General features: G+C 17.2%; 2 protein-coding genes across 12 annotated transcripts; one reads left to right on the top strand and one right to left on the bottom strand.

Annotated features, from left to right (window-relative positions):
- The first annotated feature begins 39 nt into the window (after window positions 1–39).
- Hrd3 (HMG-coA reductase degradation 3) lies at window positions 40–17,874 on the top strand. 2 transcript variants are annotated; one of them, XM_086907632.1, is made up of 7 exons: window positions 40–122; window positions 11,382–11,867; window positions 13,178–13,413; window positions 13,521–14,000; window positions 14,205–14,433; window positions 15,573–15,979; window positions 17,349–17,874. In XM_086907632.1, the coding sequence occupies exons 2-7, from the start codon at window positions 11,420–11,422 to the stop codon at window positions 17,772–17,774; spliced, it is 2,226 nt and encodes a 741-aa protein (XP_086763758.1). In that variant the 5' UTR covers window positions 40–122; window positions 11,382–11,419; the 3' UTR covers window positions 17,775–17,874. The 2 variants fall into 2 exon arrangements, with proteins under 2 accessions (XP_086763758.1, XP_031773709.2); XM_031917849.2 differs by lacking the exon at window positions 40–122 and adding an exon at window positions 8,273–8,416.
- On the bottom strand, window positions 2,206–8,410 carry LOC105736073 (uncharacterized). Of its 10 annotated transcripts, none has more exons than XR_015293513.1 (9): window positions 8,276–8,404; window positions 6,849–7,051; window positions 6,431–6,702; window positions 6,166–6,319; window positions 5,318–5,497; window positions 4,475–4,847; window positions 4,186–4,298; window positions 3,628–3,743; window positions 3,232–3,546 (listed from the first exon to the last, which is right to left on the bottom strand). XR_015293513.1 is itself a non-coding variant. In XM_086910425.1 (9 exons), the coding sequence occupies exons 2-9, from the start codon at window positions 7,001–7,003 to the stop codon at window positions 3,358–3,360; spliced, it is 1,557 nt and encodes a 518-aa protein (XP_086766551.1). In that variant the 5' UTR covers window positions 7,004–7,032; window positions 8,276–8,410; the 3' UTR covers window positions 3,232–3,357. The 10 variants fall into 10 exon arrangements, 9 of the variants coding, with proteins under 9 accessions (XP_086768543.1, XP_086766551.1, XP_086764490.1 ...); XM_086910425.1 differs by having other exon boundaries at window positions 3,628–3,748; window positions 6,849–7,032; window positions 8,276–8,410; XM_086908364.1 differs by having other exon boundaries at window positions 3,628–3,748.
- Window positions 17,875–20,873: the final 2,999 nt, after the last annotated feature.

Consider the following 20,873-nt stretch of genomic DNA (forward strand, 5'->3'; position numbering starts at 1 on the left):
AAAAACAAATTCTTAATTTGTTAAAAACATTGACCAATTACAGAACGCATAGAATTATCGCGCGACGGAAATATTAATATATACCAGTGAGACATTAAACACAAATAAATAATCAAGTCAAGGTAATATATATCAAAATTATTTTATTCAATATTTATGAATAAGATATAATTCGATATAATTTTTATCCAATAATTATTCAGCATATTTCGACACATATTGCTTCAATTTATTTATTGATGATTCGCCAGCGATACTCAACATTATAACCCAACGTGACAAGTCTATGTATTCTATGATTGGTCAATATTTTTTTATTAATAATTCGTTAATAAAATCAAAACAAAAATTTTCGTAAAAGAAAAAATTGAAATCAGTTTAGGAATCAGTTAAGTTTTGCGGTTGACTTTTGGGATACATTGTATATTCTTATCTTATTTTTTAATAGAAATAGTGATGAATCGATCTTCTGAAAATATTGATATTTTTTTCTATTAGTATCTCGATATATAGCAGAATCATCAAATTTTTTTTATATATATACTCCAAATTTCATTGAATAAATTGCAATTGAGTATTTTTAATTGACATCATTTATTGTTAACATCAATAATTTATATTAAAAATATTAAAAATGGAAAAACATTTATATTAAAATTAAATCTATCGAAAAAGAATGTATATCGATATTAAATATATCCAGATATTCTATACGATCAATCAAATTATCTGTATTTCAAAAATTAAAAAATAATATTCATATAGTGATATTAATGTTTTATATATTATGTAATATTTATATATAATATATAAAATTTTTTAAATATTTTATAGATAATATATTAATTAATTAGCATTGATAGATATTGACATATCGATTTTTTTTATATTTTTGTAAGAGAAATCTATATATATACATATATATAAATTCATATATATTTATGTAAATTGCTTTTTCAATGAATACTGTTTATTATTTTATCATAAAATGTAATTCTTCAAATAATTAGCTTAAATTTTATTTATATAAGTGAATCAAATTTCGTAGAAATGTCAATATTAGAATTTATATAATATTATATAAAATTTATCAGTATCATAAATCTTATCGATTATTTATTTTTATGAAAATGAGCTCTTATAAAAATATTTATTTATTTAATTATTTTGTATGCGTTATGTTTATGTTTTATGTATATTTATTATTGCATTATTTATAATAATAATTCCATAAATAAATTATTATATAAAAAACTAGTTTCTTATTTCTAAATTATAAATTTGATCTTAATTTCTTTACATTTTTAATTATATAGTTTTGTTTACATTTTGTTTATATATAAATTTGTTAAACTACTTATGATATATAATATTATCTAATTTTATTGATTATTACGATAAAATAAGAAGTTCAAAACTTTAAAAAATGAAAAAAAACATGATAGAAAATATTAATAAGTTTCTAGAAAATTCTTCATTAAAAGAGAAGTTATGTTATTTAGATTTTATTTATAAAAATTAAAAATTGTATGTATTTCTACAATATATTATTATCAATTATTTAATTATAATAAATTATTATTAAAAAAAAAACAAAAATTGAATTCAAAAAAATTAAAGTTAGTTTTGTATGAAAATGTGTGAAAATATAAAAATTATTCTGTAGAAATTTTTTTTTTTAAATAATCATTAAAATAGATGAAATCATTTAAATAAAAAAATCATTGAAATTGATAACTTATTATTAACTTACATATTTATAATAACGAATCGTATTATTGAAAATTTCAACATTATTATAAAAAATATTCTTAGTAAATAATGTTTATTTATTAAAAATTAATACAATTTGTATCAAGAAAGTAGTAATTTTAAATTTTAAATTAGATGTATTTAGAATTTTTTAAATATTGATAATATCTTTATGAATTTAAATATTTTAAAATAATAAATCTTAATTATATATTTTTTATTATTTTTTTTATTGTACAATTTGTGTTATTAATATATCATATATGTTAATACAAATATATAAATTTATAAATTTATATTAATATAGTGAAAAATATTTTTTTATAAATTAATAAAATTGTAGATATTAATTAAATTTATTAATATAACCTTAATTTATAATCTTAATCAGATATTTTTTAATTTTATTATTTTTTTTATTATTAGAAAATATTAAATATGTATACAATTAGATAAATATTCAATGAATTTATTTAAATAAGATATTTCGTATTATTATAATATAAATTATATAAATAAATAACAAATAATTAATAATTATAATATAATAATATATAATGTTAGATTATATAATATATAATGTTATTAATATATAATATTAATCTGTATATATAAATATAATATAAATATTATAACATATTATATTAATATGTAATAAATAAATAATAAATAATTTTTATATAATTTTTAATATAATATTAATTATTTTATTAATAATATTAGTGAAATATTAATAAAATATTTTCTATATAGCTTATTATATTTATACATATACATAGTTTTTTATTTCTCCAATTAAATTAAATGAATATAATCTATAAGTGAAAATAAAAAGAAAATATTATATGAAGTTTTTTTACAAATGTCTTGTTATGAAATTATAAACAAATATTGAATGTAATCTAAATGTGTATATAGCAATAAATTAAAAAAAATGAAATTGCAATATTTTAAATTTCATTTTAAAATGAAATTTCGAATTTTTTAATAAAGTTTATTATGCTATACATACACTTAAATGATATTTAGCAAAGTTAAAAAAGTTATAGATAAATGTTATATTTTATATAGCATTTATTTTACATATAATTTTTTTATTGTTTTTATTTGTGTATCATGCTTCTACAATTTGGATAAAAAATTTTATACAAAAAAATTTAATTATAATTTGAATTAAATACATATTATAAAATTATTTTTTTTAAATTATAATTGATTAAATTTTTCTTTATAATATATAATATATATTATAATATACAAATATAATATAAAATATAAAATATTATATTTATTAAAAATATAAAAATTAATCAAATAATTTATGATAAAATATATAATGACTATTATTATAATAATGGTACATCAATAACAACTGAATTATTTTTAATCTACATGAAAAAAATAAAAAAAGTAAAAAATTATAATTTTGTTAAAAAATAAAAATATTGATATATTAGATAGTAAATATGTGAGAAATAATTTTATATTATTTAGTTTATAGATATAAGTATATTTTTTTAATTTATTAATAGTTTTATACATAATATTTTTAAAAAATTATTTGATGAAACATTTAGCAATAAATAAAATTTTTAATATCAAATTTTATTCTCCAGCGGTATCAAATACTGATTCATCTTCATCATCTTTAGATAATTCATAATTATTTTCTAGATTTAAATCAATATTATCTTTGGAAATAATTTCAACAAAGTGTTCGGAAATTATTTCATTAATTTCGTTATTTTCAATAAATGTTTCTTTCTTCTCATCCAAATTTTCAATTTGTTTTGTCTAATAATTATAAATCATTAATATATAAAATATAAAATTTCAAGAATTACATATATTAATTTAATAAAAATATTTATTTACTTTATCGAAGATTTCTTTACTTAAGGGTTTTTTTGTTATAAATGTTATCAATTCTTCTATAGTTGGAATTTCTTTTACATCTTTATAAGAACATTCTAATTTGTCAGGTATAGATTCTGTCCTTAATTTATTTATATGTTAATTTAATAACTTTCAATAATATTACTTTCAATAATAAACATATTATATACATGCATTTACATACATACACAAAATAATTTTATATATATACATATACAAAATAATTTTTTCAATTATTTTAGAAAAGATTAAAAATATAAAATAAAAATTTTTTATAAAGATATATTTTTAAAATTTATTATTGAAAAATGAATTAATCAGCTTTTGAATAGATTAGAGAAATAAAAATAAACTATTTTTAAAAGTAATTTTATTTTAATAAAAAATTTTAAAATATAAGTATATTAATAAATATACTACAAAAGAAACAAACTACAATCATCAAATAATCATTTAATTAATAATAAATTATTTAATTAATAATTATTTAAATTATTTAATAAATGAATATTTAAGAAAATTTTATTTATTACTTACGATTCAACAACATAATTGTTAAATTTAATTTGTCCTCTAATAAGTATATTCTTCAGAAATAGAAACACTTCAATACAACTCATTGTTATTAAATCCCAACGACTATAAGGATACTATAAAATATATAATTTAAATTAATTAATGCATGAAATTAATATTTGATATAATTAAACATTTTTAATATTATCTACATATTTATATAATATTTAAAATTTATATAAAATTTTAAATATTAAATAAGAATTAAATTACTAAAAATATTAAATTAAAATATTAAATTACTAAAAACCTTTAGTAAACATGTTGCATTGTACTTTAAATCATAAATAGTCTCAAAAACTGCTCTTATTTTAGCTTCTATTAATTTCAAAAAATGTTTTGTAAGATTAATATTCAATCTTATTTTATGAAGTATTGTTTTTAATGATGCGAGACGAAAATGAATATTATATTGCTCAGAAGTAGTTTTTTCTATCAATATTATATATTCTCCTTGTTTCGCACGCTCAGGAATAGGAATATGTGATAAATTTTTTTTTGCATTTTCAAATTTTTTTCTTATATATTTTATTATTATATTCTGTATTTTTGAAATTTTTATATTATCTTTTATAAACATAGATTGTGTATCCAATTTCTCTTTATAATTAATTTGTGATTTTCTATAACAACAAAAGCATAAACAAGAAGAAAGAGATATGAATATCTATAATTGATATAAGAAATTCATTAAAATTACATTGAAATTATATTATAAATATGAAGATAGAATTTGATTATTTTTAATAATAAAATCTAAGATGTAATACAAAAAAATAATATACAGTTATAAATATAAAATATGAAATATAATTATTTGTTAATTCTTTTGATTAAACAAAAAAGCATAAATAATTTTTATGAGTAAATCAAATAAAGTATTACTGTTAATTAGTAAAAACTATTATTACTAATTAATAAATAAAAAATTTGCTAAATAATAAATATGTTTGATATCATTTAATGAATTGCTTTTATAAATTGATTATTAATAAAAAATATTTCAAATAAATGTGGCAAATAAATAAAAAAAGAAAATATTTTAATTATATATTCATTGTAAAATTTAAAAATTTAAAATTTAAACTATTACTTTAAATAAAGTTCAGTATCCATTTTTGATGAAATATTCTCGGAAATTTGTAATAATTCATGTTTCAACATAATATTTTCTCTCATCAATCTTTGATTTGGTAAATTTATATGTTTATTAACTTGCATTTGAAATTGTGCTGCCAAATCAAGAAGACAATCGTACATTTCATTTTTAAGCCTAAATTGAAAAAATTTTATAAATCATTTTTTCACAAGAATTTTTTTCAGTAATCATACATTATAAAAAAAGTAGTTTTGGTCATCTTAATTTTGATATTATTAAAGATATCATCTTGATTATTTATATTTATATATATACATATTGTGGCGATTGTTACTCAAATATATAACTAAATAATATAGATAAATTAATATCATCTCAGTTAATGTTTATCCATAAAAAATATTAGGAATGCAAAAATAATATAAAAAAATATAAATATAATAACTTATATAATATAAAACAATTTTTATCATTTTAATTTTTATTTATTATATATTTTGAATACTGGTCACTATAATATGTTTATAGAAACAGATTTATATATTGATACACACATTATTCCAGATACACATATATATATGCAAAAGTCAATATGATAATAATTGCCATTTATAATATTTATATATTTCAAAAAATATTTCAAAAATCAATAGATTGCCAATTAAATTATGATGAAAAATTATTTATAATATGATATCCTTAATTGCATATATTAAAATCAAGATGATTGAAGCTACTTTTCTTATAATGTATAATTACCTTTTTTTCTTATTTTTTTATTTCATGATAAAATAAATAAAATCAATTTTTGATAATATATAAATTGAATAAATTTTTTATACATTTCTTTATCGAATTCAATTTTTCGATTAACAATTTCTACAGTTTCTTTTACTTTCTTTTCATTTTCTACCATTTGTTTTTCGTTCTCTTCAAGTTTTTCTTGTAATATATTTTGCACTCTTTTAAAATCTTGCAAAACATTAATTTCCGCATCTAAAAAAATAATTTTTTTTATGATAGTTGATAATATAAAAAATCAAAAAATGAAATAAATAAATGATAAAAATAACAAAGGAATAAAATAATGAAAAATTTTTAAATTACTTAGAACTTTAGCTTGAGAAATTAATTCAAATTTCGTTTTTTTATAATTTTGATTAAATAATTCCTTTTTCTCTTCATATAATCGTTGATTTTCTATTCGATCATTTTCTATAGTATTGATTTTATTTTTTAAACTTTCTACCAAATTATTTTGTGTTAAAAACTGTTTGTTTAAATTTGTAATTTCTTCAATCGTTTCTGTATCTATTGTAGCTGAAAGTTCATTTGTAGTTTCAATTTCTTCTAATAATTCTTCATTTCTTTCATCTAATCTAAATATTAACTTTAATATTATGATCTTTAATGTTTTCAAAAGATTTTTCTTACGTTAATATTAAATATAAAACAATATAATATATAACGAAATACAAAATTTATTTATTAATAATAAAATTCAATTTTATTTTGTTCATTCTACCTGTTTATTCTAGATTCAATGTCTGCGATTTTAATAGTATAAAAAGTTTTTTGCATATTAATAATCGTTGGTTTCTTTTCATCATCTTCATCATATGATTGTAATTTTGCCGGTAATGAAATATTTCCTTTATCCTTCCCGTGTAAATCCACCATTTTTTCGTTTTTTTTATGAATACAATATACTTGAAAAATAAAATACACCTATATAAATAAATATAAAAAGAAAAATTAATAATGAATATAGATTTGTAAGTATTTAATACAACTATTTGTGTGAATATTATTACAATTAAATTATATCAAATTTTAACAATTTACTATCAAATATTGCATTATTTCGTTACAAAATTCAATATTATGTTAAATGTTGTTATATAATCATTCCAAAAATTAAATTTTATGGTATAGATACTTACTTACTTATAATATTAATATGATTAATATTAATATTAATATAATTATTATGAATAATTCTATTACATTTATATAATTTTATTATTTAAATCATAATTTTAAATATGTAATATACATATATATTACTTGATAAATCTATTTGTATAAATAGAATTTATTATGGAAAATTCATTTTAATCAAAAGGAATCTAAGCATCATTTAGGTAATTAAATTTTTTAAAATGTATAAAATTATATATTTTCAATTAAAAATTTATTTTGATATAAATATCCAAAAGTTCCTTTTAGTTATGCTTTTTTAAACAAATATATCAATATCAATACTGATAATATATTAACATATTAACTCTATTTGAATAGATTAATTTTACATTTTATATTTTTTAATTTTTTTACTTCTTATGATTTACAAGACTTATTAATTTATTATGTATATAATAATTAATGTATAATTTATAATTATATATATAATAATGTAATAAAATATATATTTATTTCGAAAAGAAATAAAAATTATGATAGTTGTTTATTAATTAAAAATAATAATTAATAATGATTATTAACAATAATATATATTGTAATTTTAATTCAATGAAATATATAATTTTATTTATTTTTTTTCATTTTTTTCACTATATAGTAAATATAAATAGTCATTATATAGTTTATTAAATTTTTAAGTCATGTTTGTTTGCAGGTTATGTTATTATTGGAATAAATTTATATATATATATATATTTGATAAATTGTTATATATTCTTATCAAAAATACGAGTTTTTTAGTTTTAAATATTTATCTATTTATTTTCTGAAATAACTAATATTTATATAATTTGGAGCTAACTTCAGTTATTTAATACAAAAAGCAATGTAACGCAAAATTTTTTAAAAGAGTCAGCTGAGTAGAAATTATTAAATATATAACATATTTTTGAAGTCAATGATTATATAATAATTATAAAGTATTACTTATTTAACATGAGAAAATATTTTTAAAGTAGTCATAAATACTAATTTGTGCGATAACTGAAGATGTGCGTTGTTGTATTTCAATGACGTAACTTTATCTTTATGTCACGAAAAGTCGTATTCTTCAGACAGATTTCTTAAAATGAATTCAAGAATATCTTTATCAAGCTGTTCAAACTAAAAGTAAGAATCTAAAGTAATTATTTCAATGTAATTTATTTTTTTTTTACGTATATTCGTAATATTCTTACAATTTAGGTTACAATACAAAACAAATGTTATAACACAAATATAAAATCTTTTATTGTTATATATTAAAAATGATGTATTTTAAAACTGATTTTTATATTTATGACAATATATACATAGAATAAAAATTTTATTTTATAATTGTAAAGCAATAGTAGTAGATTTAAAATAAAAATTATTATCCAAACATTTTTATTATATATATTTCTTTTATTAAAAATAATTTATTAATGATTTAATTATCATATAATTTGGTCATGTATAATATGTTAATAAAAAAATTTATATAATATATATAATATAATTTAAATATATAATTTAAAAATTTTGAAATGAATAACATAATAAAAAAAAAATATTAATCATTTCTTATCAATCATTTTTTATAAATTTTAAATATTTTAATATTTTGAAATATACCTTATAAATGATTGAATATTTAATAAAAATAATATATATTAATATTTAACTATTTGTTCTATATTTGGATATATCGATTATTATATTATAATTATTGGAAAAAGAAAAATAATTATGTATTTATATTAATAAGTTATTTAAATTTTTATTTTTTATTATATTTTTATTATAAATACATTTATATATATAATATAATTATAAATTCATTTATATTTTTATAATTTTTACAAGAAACAAAAATTGGAATATAATGCATTAGAAAAATGAAAAAATAAGGATAAAAAATTTTTTTATATTTATAAATCTGAAAAAAAAAGTTTAAAATTATATTTTAGATTTTTTAAAATAGTAATAAACTAGTAATAATAATATGTAATTTTAATATAGTAATAATATTTTTTATCAATTTTTTTTATTTTAGATTATATGTGATAAGTTATTAAGAATATCAGTAATTATATTATTATAGATATATTAATAGATTTTCTTTTGTTATTTCTTTTCAAATAGATTCTTTAATTTTTGCAATATTATTAATTTCTAGCTTCTTTGAACTTTTTCCTCTGACTATATAATTATTCTATTATAATTGTTTATATTAAAATATAAAATTTTTTTATATTTTGATTTCATTATATATATATTTTATTTTTTTAAGGTTTTTAATGTTAAGATTAATGTTGGAATGTAAGGATGAAGAATTGAGAGAATTATTTTTTAGCAGGATAAAACTCTTATTGATATCCCGATAAAAATGTGATTTGAAAAATTGATTTATTGAAATTGATTTATTATCATGATTAATTATAAATTTTAATTTCAATATTATTAAAAACTTATGTTTTATATTCTGATAAAAAAATTCATGGTCAAAAAAATCAAAAATTAATAACAATTGCAAAAATCAAAGAATGAATAGAATATAAATTTGAATAAAAATCATAGAAGAAAGTTTAACTATATAATATAATTATTAATACTCTTAGTGATTCTTGTTCTCAAATAATTAAATATAAAAATTGATAAATATAAAAATATTAAAATTATTATTGAGTTTATATTTATTAATAATTTAAAATACAAGTTTAAGAGAACATTTTTTTCTTTTTTCAGATTTATAAAGAAAATAATTTTTTTTGATTTTTCATTTTATATTATTACATTATGAAAAGATATAACATTTTTTCAAAATTTGTTTCATTTTTGTAAAAATTGTAAAAATATGGATAAGTTTATAGTTATAATATTGTATTTTATTTGTACATATATAGAATATTAATATATTCGTGGATATTTTTAGAGGATTGATTCTAGAAATTAAAATAAATAAATATTGATATAAAAAAAGTATTGGTTGCAACTTATTTATTACTATTATTATTATAAACAACTCAAATTTATGTTAGATTAATTTATAAATAATTTTAATTTAAATGATTAACAAAAAATTTAAATAAATAAATAATTAATTATAACTTTTATGTTTAAAGAAAATAAAATTGAATTTCAAATGGGACATAATGTAATGTAAATTTTTCTTTAAATATGTAAAACTCTATTAAATATTTCATATGAATATATCTTTTTAAATAAAATCATTTTTTCATATTAATTAATTAATATTAATTAAAATAAAAATATAATTTATCTCTTTTTTTTTTTAGAAAAATCATTAATTTAGGAGGTATTTTCTTATTTGTAATCTTAATAATAATATAAAATAGTAATAGTATGAATATGTACTGCTTTGTAAATAAAAAATAATTAAATTTGTTAAGCTAAAATTTAGATGTAACAATCTGATATAAGTAATTAATTAGATTTTATGTTCAATAGAATGAGCAATATTTTTTGATAGATATAGATTTTGATTAATATGATTGTAATTTTTGGAAAATATGAATAATTATTATTAAATCATCAAAATTTCAGAGAAATATCCATATTACTAATTTTGCAATATTAAAATTAAAATATTAATCAATAAATAATGTCCTAAATCAATGACTTCTTATTACAAATAGTTTAATATTTTTTTTAAGAAATAATAAACTGTATTGTTTGGAATATTATAATTATAATAAAAATAATATTATATAGAGAAAATATATTACTGTCACTTTCATATGAGCTTTAAATATCTTTTTGCAGAAAAATTAACATTAGATTATGTTCTCTTCAATACTATTTGAAGAGAATATTTGATTTAATATTTGAATTATTTTTTTATATAGAGAATAGTTTAATAATTTTTATACTTCTTTCTATTTTTGTTTATATTATATATATATATTATATTTTTTATTTTGAATTAATTATTAAAAATATAAAGATATAAAATTATGTAATGTATGAAGTATAAGGTTTTTTTTTTTTTTTGTTAATTCTATACTACAAAACTATTATGATATAATAATTTAATTGATTAATTAAAATTGTGATTTTAAAGAAGTAATTATTTTTTCTTTATTTATATCAGCTGATTAACAAAAGTACAATCAAAATATAAATTGAAAAATGAAGTTACGAAAAGAGTTAATTTTACTTTTATTGGTAATGTCTGTTACTTCGGAATCAGTCATTTCCAAAAAACGATCTGATACTTCCGAAGAAGAAACAGAAGAAGATGTTAGTTTAGAAGAAAATGCATTTGAACATTTGCAAGAATTAAAAGCTTTACATGATACAATTCTAAAGATCGTACCAGCTTCTGAACCATATCATCTCAATGAAAAAATTACGAAACAAAAAGAGGAAACAGAAAATGAACCAAAAACAAAAGATGAAAATCCTGTAATGAAGAACGTTTGGATGAAAGCAATGATAGCTCAAACTAAAAATATAGATTTACCAAATAATAATTTAAGAATTGAAGAAGAAGATAGTGAAATATGGAATGATGAAGAGCAACTTGAACCATTTAATGAAGAAACCCAGGAACCACTTACTCCAGAGCAACAAGAAGGTATTTAAATTAAAATTTATTAAAATGTGCTCATAATTAATATTGAGTTAAAATTTTTTATTAAGATAAGTTTAAGATTAGCCATTATTAAAATAAATTCTTATTTAAATAATTATTAAAATGAAATTATTATTTAAATAATTATTAAAATGAAATTATTATTTGTATAATAATATAAGATAAATTATTTTAATATTTATACTTCATTTGCTATTTAGATATTTGATTGCAAAAATATAAAAATATTTTTCTATAATGGAATTTTTTTTAATAGAATTTTTATTCTTCAAAGCAAGTTTTCTTTTGTCTAAATATATTTTTTTTTTATTTTTGATTTATGCATTTTTTAATCTAAAAATCTATTACATATAAAGAATTTTGTTACTTATTTATTTATATATATTTATCTATATAATATTATAAATATATATAATTAATATATATATATATTTTATTTATATATTGTTATTATTATTACTTTTATTTTCTATTATTATTTGAAATAAATAAATAAAAAATTGATAAATAATCATTTGAAAATAATTTATTTTTCAAGTAAAGTTTCAAAAAAGTTTTATTTGCAAATATTTTTATTTCAAATAAATATATTTCTTAATTTATTTAAAATAATTATTTATTCTTTTTATTTTTATTTCAAACAAAAAATATTCATAAATATTCACAAATAGATTTCAATATTATAAATGTTCTTAGATAGATTTACTTTATTATATATAATATTAGTTATTATTTTTGAAAAATAGAATTAATGTTTTTATTATTTATAAACCAACTCTTACATGATACATGTTAGAAGATGTATTTGCAAATTTAATTAGTACTTAATTTTTTTTTTTTTGTTTTTATATTTCAATAGCAAAAATCATATCGTAAATCTTAAAATTTTTAATTATTTTAGATCATGTTTCTCAATGCTAAATTTATTTGTGGTTTTTTCAAATATATTATTCATATATTATTCATATATATATATTCTATATTTCTTTGGAAAAGAAAATACAAGTTATTAAAAACTTTGGAAGAGAAATTTTATAAACATAGTAGATATTATGAGTAGATATTACAATATGTTTAATATATAAGCATAAACATTCACAAAATAGTTTTTGTTGAATCAATTAATATAAGGAATGTGAATTAGTAAACACATATAATAGTTCATATAATAGTTCAGACATAAATATATTTAATATATAAAATATATGAAAAATATAAAATGATTCAATTTATATAATTAGAATTTAAATAATTATTCACTTTAAATGAAATAAATTTTTTTAAATTTTCAGCGGAGCTGATATTTAAGAAGGCACAAAGTCTCTTAAATGCTACACGCACAAATAAAGAAGAAGCTTATAAGTTATTAACATCTGCAGCAATTCTTGGGCATCGTGAAGCTTGGTCTATGATAGCATGGGCTCAATTATTAGGAACTCAATCTGGTTCAGCTTCTGGTCAAGATATTCCAGCAGCTTATGAGATATTTAAAGAACTTATTGAAACTGGTTTACCATCTGCTCATATGGTTTGTAAATTATTATTTTTATTAATGAATCATTATTTTCATTGTTTAGTTTGTAATAAAATATAGTTTATAAACTAATAAAATATTCATGAATATATTATTTGTAGGGTATGGGTTTTTTATATGCAACTGGTTTAGGTGGAGTACAAGCTTCACAAGCAAAGGCATTGCTTCATTACACAGCAGCAGCTCTTGGTGGAGATACTCGTGCACAAATGGCTTTAGGTTATCGTCATTGGGCTGGAGTTACAACTCCAGCTTCATGTGAAAGGGCTTTAGATTTTTATCGTAAAGTAGCCAACAAAGTTGCAGAAGAAGTTTCTCTCAGTGGAGGTCCAGTTGTTCAGAGAGTTAGACTTCTAGATGAACAAGAAAATCCTGCATATAGTTCAGGAATCTTTGACCAAGATTTAATAGAATATTACCAATTATTAGCAAAAAAAGGAGACATACAAGCTCAAGTGGGATTAGGACAATTACATTATCAAGGTGGAAGAGGTGTACCATTAGATCATGAAAGAGCATTACAATATTTTCAACATGCTGCTGATGCTGGAAATCCTCTTGCTATGGCTTTTCTAGGAAAAGTAATAAATATTAAATTTTTATTGAGATTTATTTTGTTAAGATATTTTCTTGAATTAAATTTTCCTTTTATAAATATATATATTGAATAATAACTTATTATTGTATATTATACATATTATATTTATTATATGTGAAAATTAGTATTGAATTAATGTTAATATTAAAATTGCTTAATTATATACTAATAATAATTTTTTTTATAGATTTATTTAGAAGGCAGTGACATAGTAAAACAAGATAATGAAACAGCATACAAGTACTTCAAAAAAGCTGCTGAACTTGGAAATCCTGTTGGACAAAGTGGTTTAGGACTTATGTATCTTTATGGAAGAGGAGTTGAAAGAGATACTGCGAAAGCTCTTCAATACTTTAGCCAAGCTGCAGAACAAGGATGGGTTGATGGACAACTTCAACTTGGCAACATGTATTTTAGTGAGTTTTAGAAAATTAATTTTACAAATTCATATTTTTTTATTTTTTAATTATATATATATAATACATACATACATATATACATGCATACATACATACATGCATACATATATACATTTATTATATTGATTTTACAATTTATATATATTTATGTAAATATATATATATATTATATAAATTTTAATATAATAATTAATACTTGTATTAATATTGCTAAAAAATTATAATGTTAGAAAATTTATGAATTATATAGATTGTACTGATTTTATATGGATCTATATTAATATGATAATTTGTAATATTCATTATATTTTTCGCTATTATATGTTATATTATATATTTTATTATTATATGTATTTTTTATCCATTCAAAATTTTAATCTATTTTATCAAATTATCCTTAGATAATAGAATTATTATATATAATAATAAATATAAACATTTACAAATCGAAAATGAAAATAGACAAATATTTTATCAAATTTTCCTTAATATATCACATCATTATTTAATTTATAAAAGAATTAATAAAAGAATAATGATTCTATTCTTTTTATGTGCTAATTTCTATTCATATTTTATCATTAATTTTATCATTATATTGTTTTTTTATATTTTCATCATAACTTTTTAAAGTTTCAAATAATCTATGTTTATATAAATTTTTTTATTTTAATTTACAATTATTTATTAATTTATAATTAATATATTAATAATGTTCGTTAAAACCTAAAATATCTTTTTGCATACGTGCACATGTGTTTTATATTTATTTTTATTTTTTATTTTTTAATAAAAATATAATAGTTTGATGTATTTAAGTACTTATTTGGGATATAATCTATATGCATATATAATATGCATATAATTTATATATTTTCTTAAAATGAATCTTGCTTATGAATTTTAACTTTTTGATTTTTTTATTAAAATAACATTTTTTATTAGAATATTTTTTATTTTAAAAAATATTTTTTAATTAATTTTGAATATATAATATATAAATTACAATGATTTTAAATAAATAGGTGAAAAAAATATAAATAAAAGAAAAGTAATTCCTGAATTTAAAATAATATTTTGATAGTTATGATATTAATATGTAATAAATTTATTCTAATAGTTTAATTGTTTAATAGGTGGTACAGGAGTAAGACGTGATTATAAATTAGCCAACAAATATTTTAGTTTGGCAAGCCAATCTGGTCATGTTTTGGCATTCTATAACTTGGCACAAATGCATGCTACTGGTACAGGCATGATGCGTAGTTGTCCAGCTGCTGTTGAACTTCTGAAAAATGTTGCTGAAAGGGGCAAATGGAGTGACCAATTAATGATTGCGCATACAGATTATAGAGAAGGTAGAATAAATGAAGCTTTCGTCAATTATGCTCTCCTTGCAGAGATGGGTTATGAGGTAGCACAAAGTAATGCTGCATTTATACTGGATAAAGGAGAGACTACAATATTATCAGAAGAAGAAGGATTGGTTAGGGCACTTGCTTTATGGGCTAGAGCTGCTGCTCAAGGATATTCTGCTGCTCAGGTATTTATTAATTATTGATTTTTATAAATGTTTATAATAATACAATAAATCTAAGGCTGTTTGTTCGTGAATTGTTGCTTCATAGACATATCTTAGACATAATACTATACTTATTATACTATCATAAAAAGAGTTTATAAAAAAATTGTCTATAATTGGCTAATTGTCCATAAAGCAACAATAATATGCTTCAGTTGTTATGATGTCTAATAAAAATTGTTAATTACTAAATATATATTGTTAAAGTTTATAAATAATTTTATTGATTATTATAAAAAATATCAATGAATATCAATTTATCAATTTTGTTTCATTCATATTTCTGAAAAATATGAAAAATATTTTAATTATAAGTGTTTGTATAATTATACATTATTATTATAATTATTAAATTTCATTTTATTGTTTTTAATTCATTTTCCTATTTATTATAAAATAATGAATTAATTCATTATACATATAATTTAATTATAAAATAAATTTTGTAATGCTTTGTTTGTTCTTTTATTATTCTTTTATTATTACTTATTATTATTATTATCTTTTATTATTTACTGTATATTTGAATACAATAAAATATAATTATTTCAGAACTTCGAAAATTAGCCAAATTATATAATATTAATAATTCATAAATAATTTATTATATTTAATTATATTTGTATATATTTTAAAGTTTTTAAAATCTTTTTTTTAATATTTATATATTGTCATTTATATTCTGTCTTTCTATTTAATTCTATTATTAATTTATATTTTATTCATTCTATTCATTTTCATGTATTTATTTATTTTTCAAAAAATTAAAAATTTTAATTTAGCATTGTTTTCTTATTATTTTTTTTGTAATCATAGATATTTTAAATTTCATATTTTTTTGAATATATAAATGCAATCAAAATTTTTTTATTATAAATATATTATTATAAATATGATTTTAAATAAATATATATATATCACATTTTGATATTTTGATATTTTGTAATAGATGAAATGCTTACTTCATTATATATCTTTATATATCAAAGTATATACTTCGTATTATTTTTCGTATTATATTTCGTATTATATTACACGGTCTAAATATTAATCCTTTATCATATATATTTATCATATATCATATATATCAATATATATATATATATATTTAGTATATACTTATAATAAAATCAAAAGTTTTATATGTTATATATATATGAAAAATAAGTTTTAATTTATTTCATAATATTTATTTTTTCTATTTTTATTTTTTGCAAAATTTGGAATTTCAATAAAAAATTTTAGAAATAATTTTTAAAAAAATTTAATAAGTTAATTAAGTTGTATTAAATTATATATATTTTTACTTATAAGAAATTTATAATGATAGGTCAAATTAGGAGATGCTCATTACTATGGACGAGGAACAAAAGTTGACTATGAGGCTGCAGCTAGTCATTATCGATCAGCTTCTGACCAACAACACAATGCTCAAGCAATGTTTAACTTAGGATATATGCATGAACGTGGCTTGGGTTTGGCAAAGGATCGACATCTAGCCAAACGATGTTATGATCTTGCAGCTGAAGCTAGTCCAGATGCAAGAATTCCTGTAGCACTGGCACTTATTAAGCTTTCATTTCTTTTTGGATTAGATTATTTACAAGAATTTAGTCTTGCTGATCATTTAAATAAATGGGATCAGCTTTTAGGTCAAAATTGGGATTTATACCTTATTGGACTACTTACAGGCATGCTTAGTTTAATTATTTATTTCCGCAGACCACAACCACCACCTCCACCTAGAATTAATTAATTTTTAATTATCTTTTTCGAGTCCATTTCTCTTTATCTTCTAGATGAAATGAAGTTTGTTACTGATGATTCATAAATACATGCACATGTGTGCATATTGAGATGTTGTTTTCATTAAATCACCTTGTTTGCATAAAATTTTTTGAAATGCTTGTGAACAATGTATATTTCAAGAGTTTTTACTCTATGTGAACGTATATAAATCAATATTATCGACCTATTTATTTTATCAAATTTTAAAATTATAATTGTAATAATTTCTATATAACATTTTGGACAATTTTAACTTTCAAAATATGCAGACTTTTGTTTTCTGTATATGTGTATATAAAAAGTAAAATTTTTAAAGAAATTGAAAAATTTTAAATATTTAATATTTATTTAGTTGTATAAATTATTTTTGTTGAAATGAAATGAAAATTGAATTTGTAAATTAATTTGGAATAGATTTTTATTTAGATAGATTTTAATTTTTTTTTGATGCATAATATAATTCAGAATAGAATGCATAAAGTTATTTTCTTCAAAACTACTATAGATATAAATATTTTTTAAATAACTGATAGGATCTGATAATATAAAATGTTTTAATAGAGTAACTATATAATAAAATAAATAAAAAATTAATTATGTTGTTCCATTTAAAAAAAATGATAGAGAAAATTTATTTAATTTCAAGATACACTTCAAAAGTTCATTATATTATTATTCACTTTAAATTTTGATATTTAATCTTTATTTATAACTTATTAATCTAATCTTTATTTATTTTTTTATTTATTAATTTTAATATTTAAAAAAAATGATAGAGAAAATTTTTTAAATTTTGAGATACACTTCAAAAATTCATTATATTTTTTATATTTTTTTTCATATTATTTATTTTAAATCTTGATATTTAATTTTTAGCATTAATTTTAATATTTAATTTGAAAAGCATGTCGATATAACAAGTAGTTTTGGAAAAAATAGATTATAACAAAACCTTGTATGTATTTTTATATTTTGAAAAAAAAGAAATATATAAAGTGTTAATATATTCGAATTTTTTATCTGGAAGATTGATTCTAAAGATAAAGTCAAAACAATATAGAAATTAATATACAAAAATATCATTTAAAACATAAACCTCAAATTAGTGAACAAGATGATGTGATATAGTTGTTTTACTTTATTGCCATCTCGCTTCGTTTAACATTTAAGTTGTGTTTATAACACAATAAATAAGTTTCAACCAAGACATTTTTGTATATCAATTTTTATGCTTGTATGATGTATAGAATCAATTCATCAAAGATATTCCATCAATATACAAGGTTTCCTATCGTGAATGAATGACATAAAAACATAAAAAATTCATAAATGTATGCTTTATTTGACTTTATTATAATGAATTTTTTTTTCAACATTTTTTCAACACACTATTTTCGTTTTTCTTCACAAAAATATTCAAATGATTTATAAATATATATATATATATATAATAAAGTATCTTATGATGGATTTTAAATAACTTCATAAATAAAAATCTATTAGATTTAAGTCGGGCATACAGGGTATAGGAAATAAAATCTTCTATTATTTAGATTTAAATATTTATTATTATATTCTATTTATTTTGAAATTGTTCATTTAAAAATTATCTCGCCACTTAATTAAAATAATGAAGTTTCATTCAATAATATGCAGTATATTAAATAAGTATTAGATATTAAATAAATATATTTGTTAACATCATATCGAAATTTATACATTAAAAATTAACTAAATTAATTAAGATAGAATTAATCTTCCTATTCCTAAAGAAAAAGAAAGATGTGATTAAAATATTTATTATTCATATTATTCATATAATTCATATATAGAATATTCATATTCTACATATTACATTTAAACTAAATTTTTTATTTGGTCTGGTGTCATAAGAAAATGATTTGATGTAAATTTTTTTTACTCCAATGATGTTTATTATTATTAAAAATTTATTACATTGTTTTTGGTGAATTCAGCTTTATCAATAAACAAATTCAGAATTCTGTTTTTCAAATATTTGAAAAAAAAATATGCCAAGAATTATTCTAGGTTTAAAGTTATTTTTTTTAAAAATCTCATATGGATATAATTTTCTGCTATTGCTATTCAAATGCTATCTTTATCATTTCAGTGAATACGATTAAGGATTCATTTTTCTAAATTTGATGCTAATCTTTGAGCATGATTAATATTAAAATTTTTATCAATATTTCTTTTTTGGAAGAATTCACGAAAACAATAGAATTTATATGTTCTATTGGACAGACATTTGGAAAATGATTTTGTATACAATTTTTTTGCTTTAACAGTATTATACTGGACAAGGCCATATATTAGGTACATCTATCTACTATTTAATGATTTAATGAAGAAATTTTTCATTTTCATATGAAATTCTTATATAAGTGTAATTAATGACTAACGACGATTAATAATTAATAATGTTATATAAGATAAAAGAAAATTTATAGAATTAGAATATAGAATTTATACAATAAAATTCGAGTTCATTTATAAATAATGGAATTAAATTTGCTATCGTTATTCGATAGAATTATTTTAACATAAAATTTTTATATTTTAATATAAAATCAAAGTCAAATAGGACATATGTTTATATGAATTATTTTTATTTTTTTCATATAGATTTCACCAAAACAGTTACTCCGATGTGATGGAATATTCTGTATTAATATATAAATATATATAATAATATAGAATCATGAAGAAAAAATATAAATTTTATGAATGGATATGATAATTGAAACAAAAAAAATTGTTCATATTTAATAAACATTTTTATATATATTTGTATACAAAGGTAAGTTTCTAGAAATATTATATTTTTATGAAAATGTACAAATAAAATAAATGTAAAATATATTAACATAATAATACTAAATTATTTTGAATTTTTTATTTTTATAAATTATTAATATTAATATTAATATTAATAAAATAATATTAAAAATTTTTTGATAAAATTTAATAAAATGAATTTATATAGAATATTTTATTTGACGTTTATAAATTCAAATTATAAATTTATTTTTTACGAATTATTCAA

This window comes from Apis florea, unplaced genomic scaffold (genome assembly GCF_048593485.1).
Source record: "Apis florea isolate Af1SG1 unplaced genomic scaffold, ASM4859348v1 contig_1404_pilon, whole genome shotgun sequence".
Classification (NCBI taxonomy): Eukaryota; Metazoa; Arthropoda; class Insecta; order Hymenoptera; family Apidae; genus Apis; species Apis florea.

Coding starts and splice junctions, on each gene's coding strand:
- Hrd3 (XM_086907632.1), top strand. CDS start 11,420: ATGAAGTTACGAAAAGAGTTAATTTTACTTTTATTGGTAATGTCTGTT. Junction 14,434..15,572: donor ACTTGGCAACATGTATTTTA/GTGAGTTTTAGA, acceptor ATTGTTTAATAG/GTGGTACAGGAGTAAGACGT. Junction 15,980..17,348: donor AAGGATATTCTGCTGCTCAG/GTATTTATTAAT, acceptor TTATAATGATAG/GTCAAATTAGGAGATGCTCA.
- LOC105736073 (XM_086910425.1), bottom strand. CDS start 7,003: ATGGTGGATTTACACGGGAAGGATAAAGGAAATATTTCATTACCGGCA. Junction 6,320..6,430: donor TTCTCAAGCTAAAGTTCTAA/GTAATTTAAAAA, acceptor TTATTTTTTTAG/ATGCGGAAATTAATGTTTTG. Junction 3,749..4,185: donor AACAATTATGTTGTTGAATC/GTAAGTAATAAA, acceptor AAATAAATTAAG/GACAGAATCTATACCTGACA.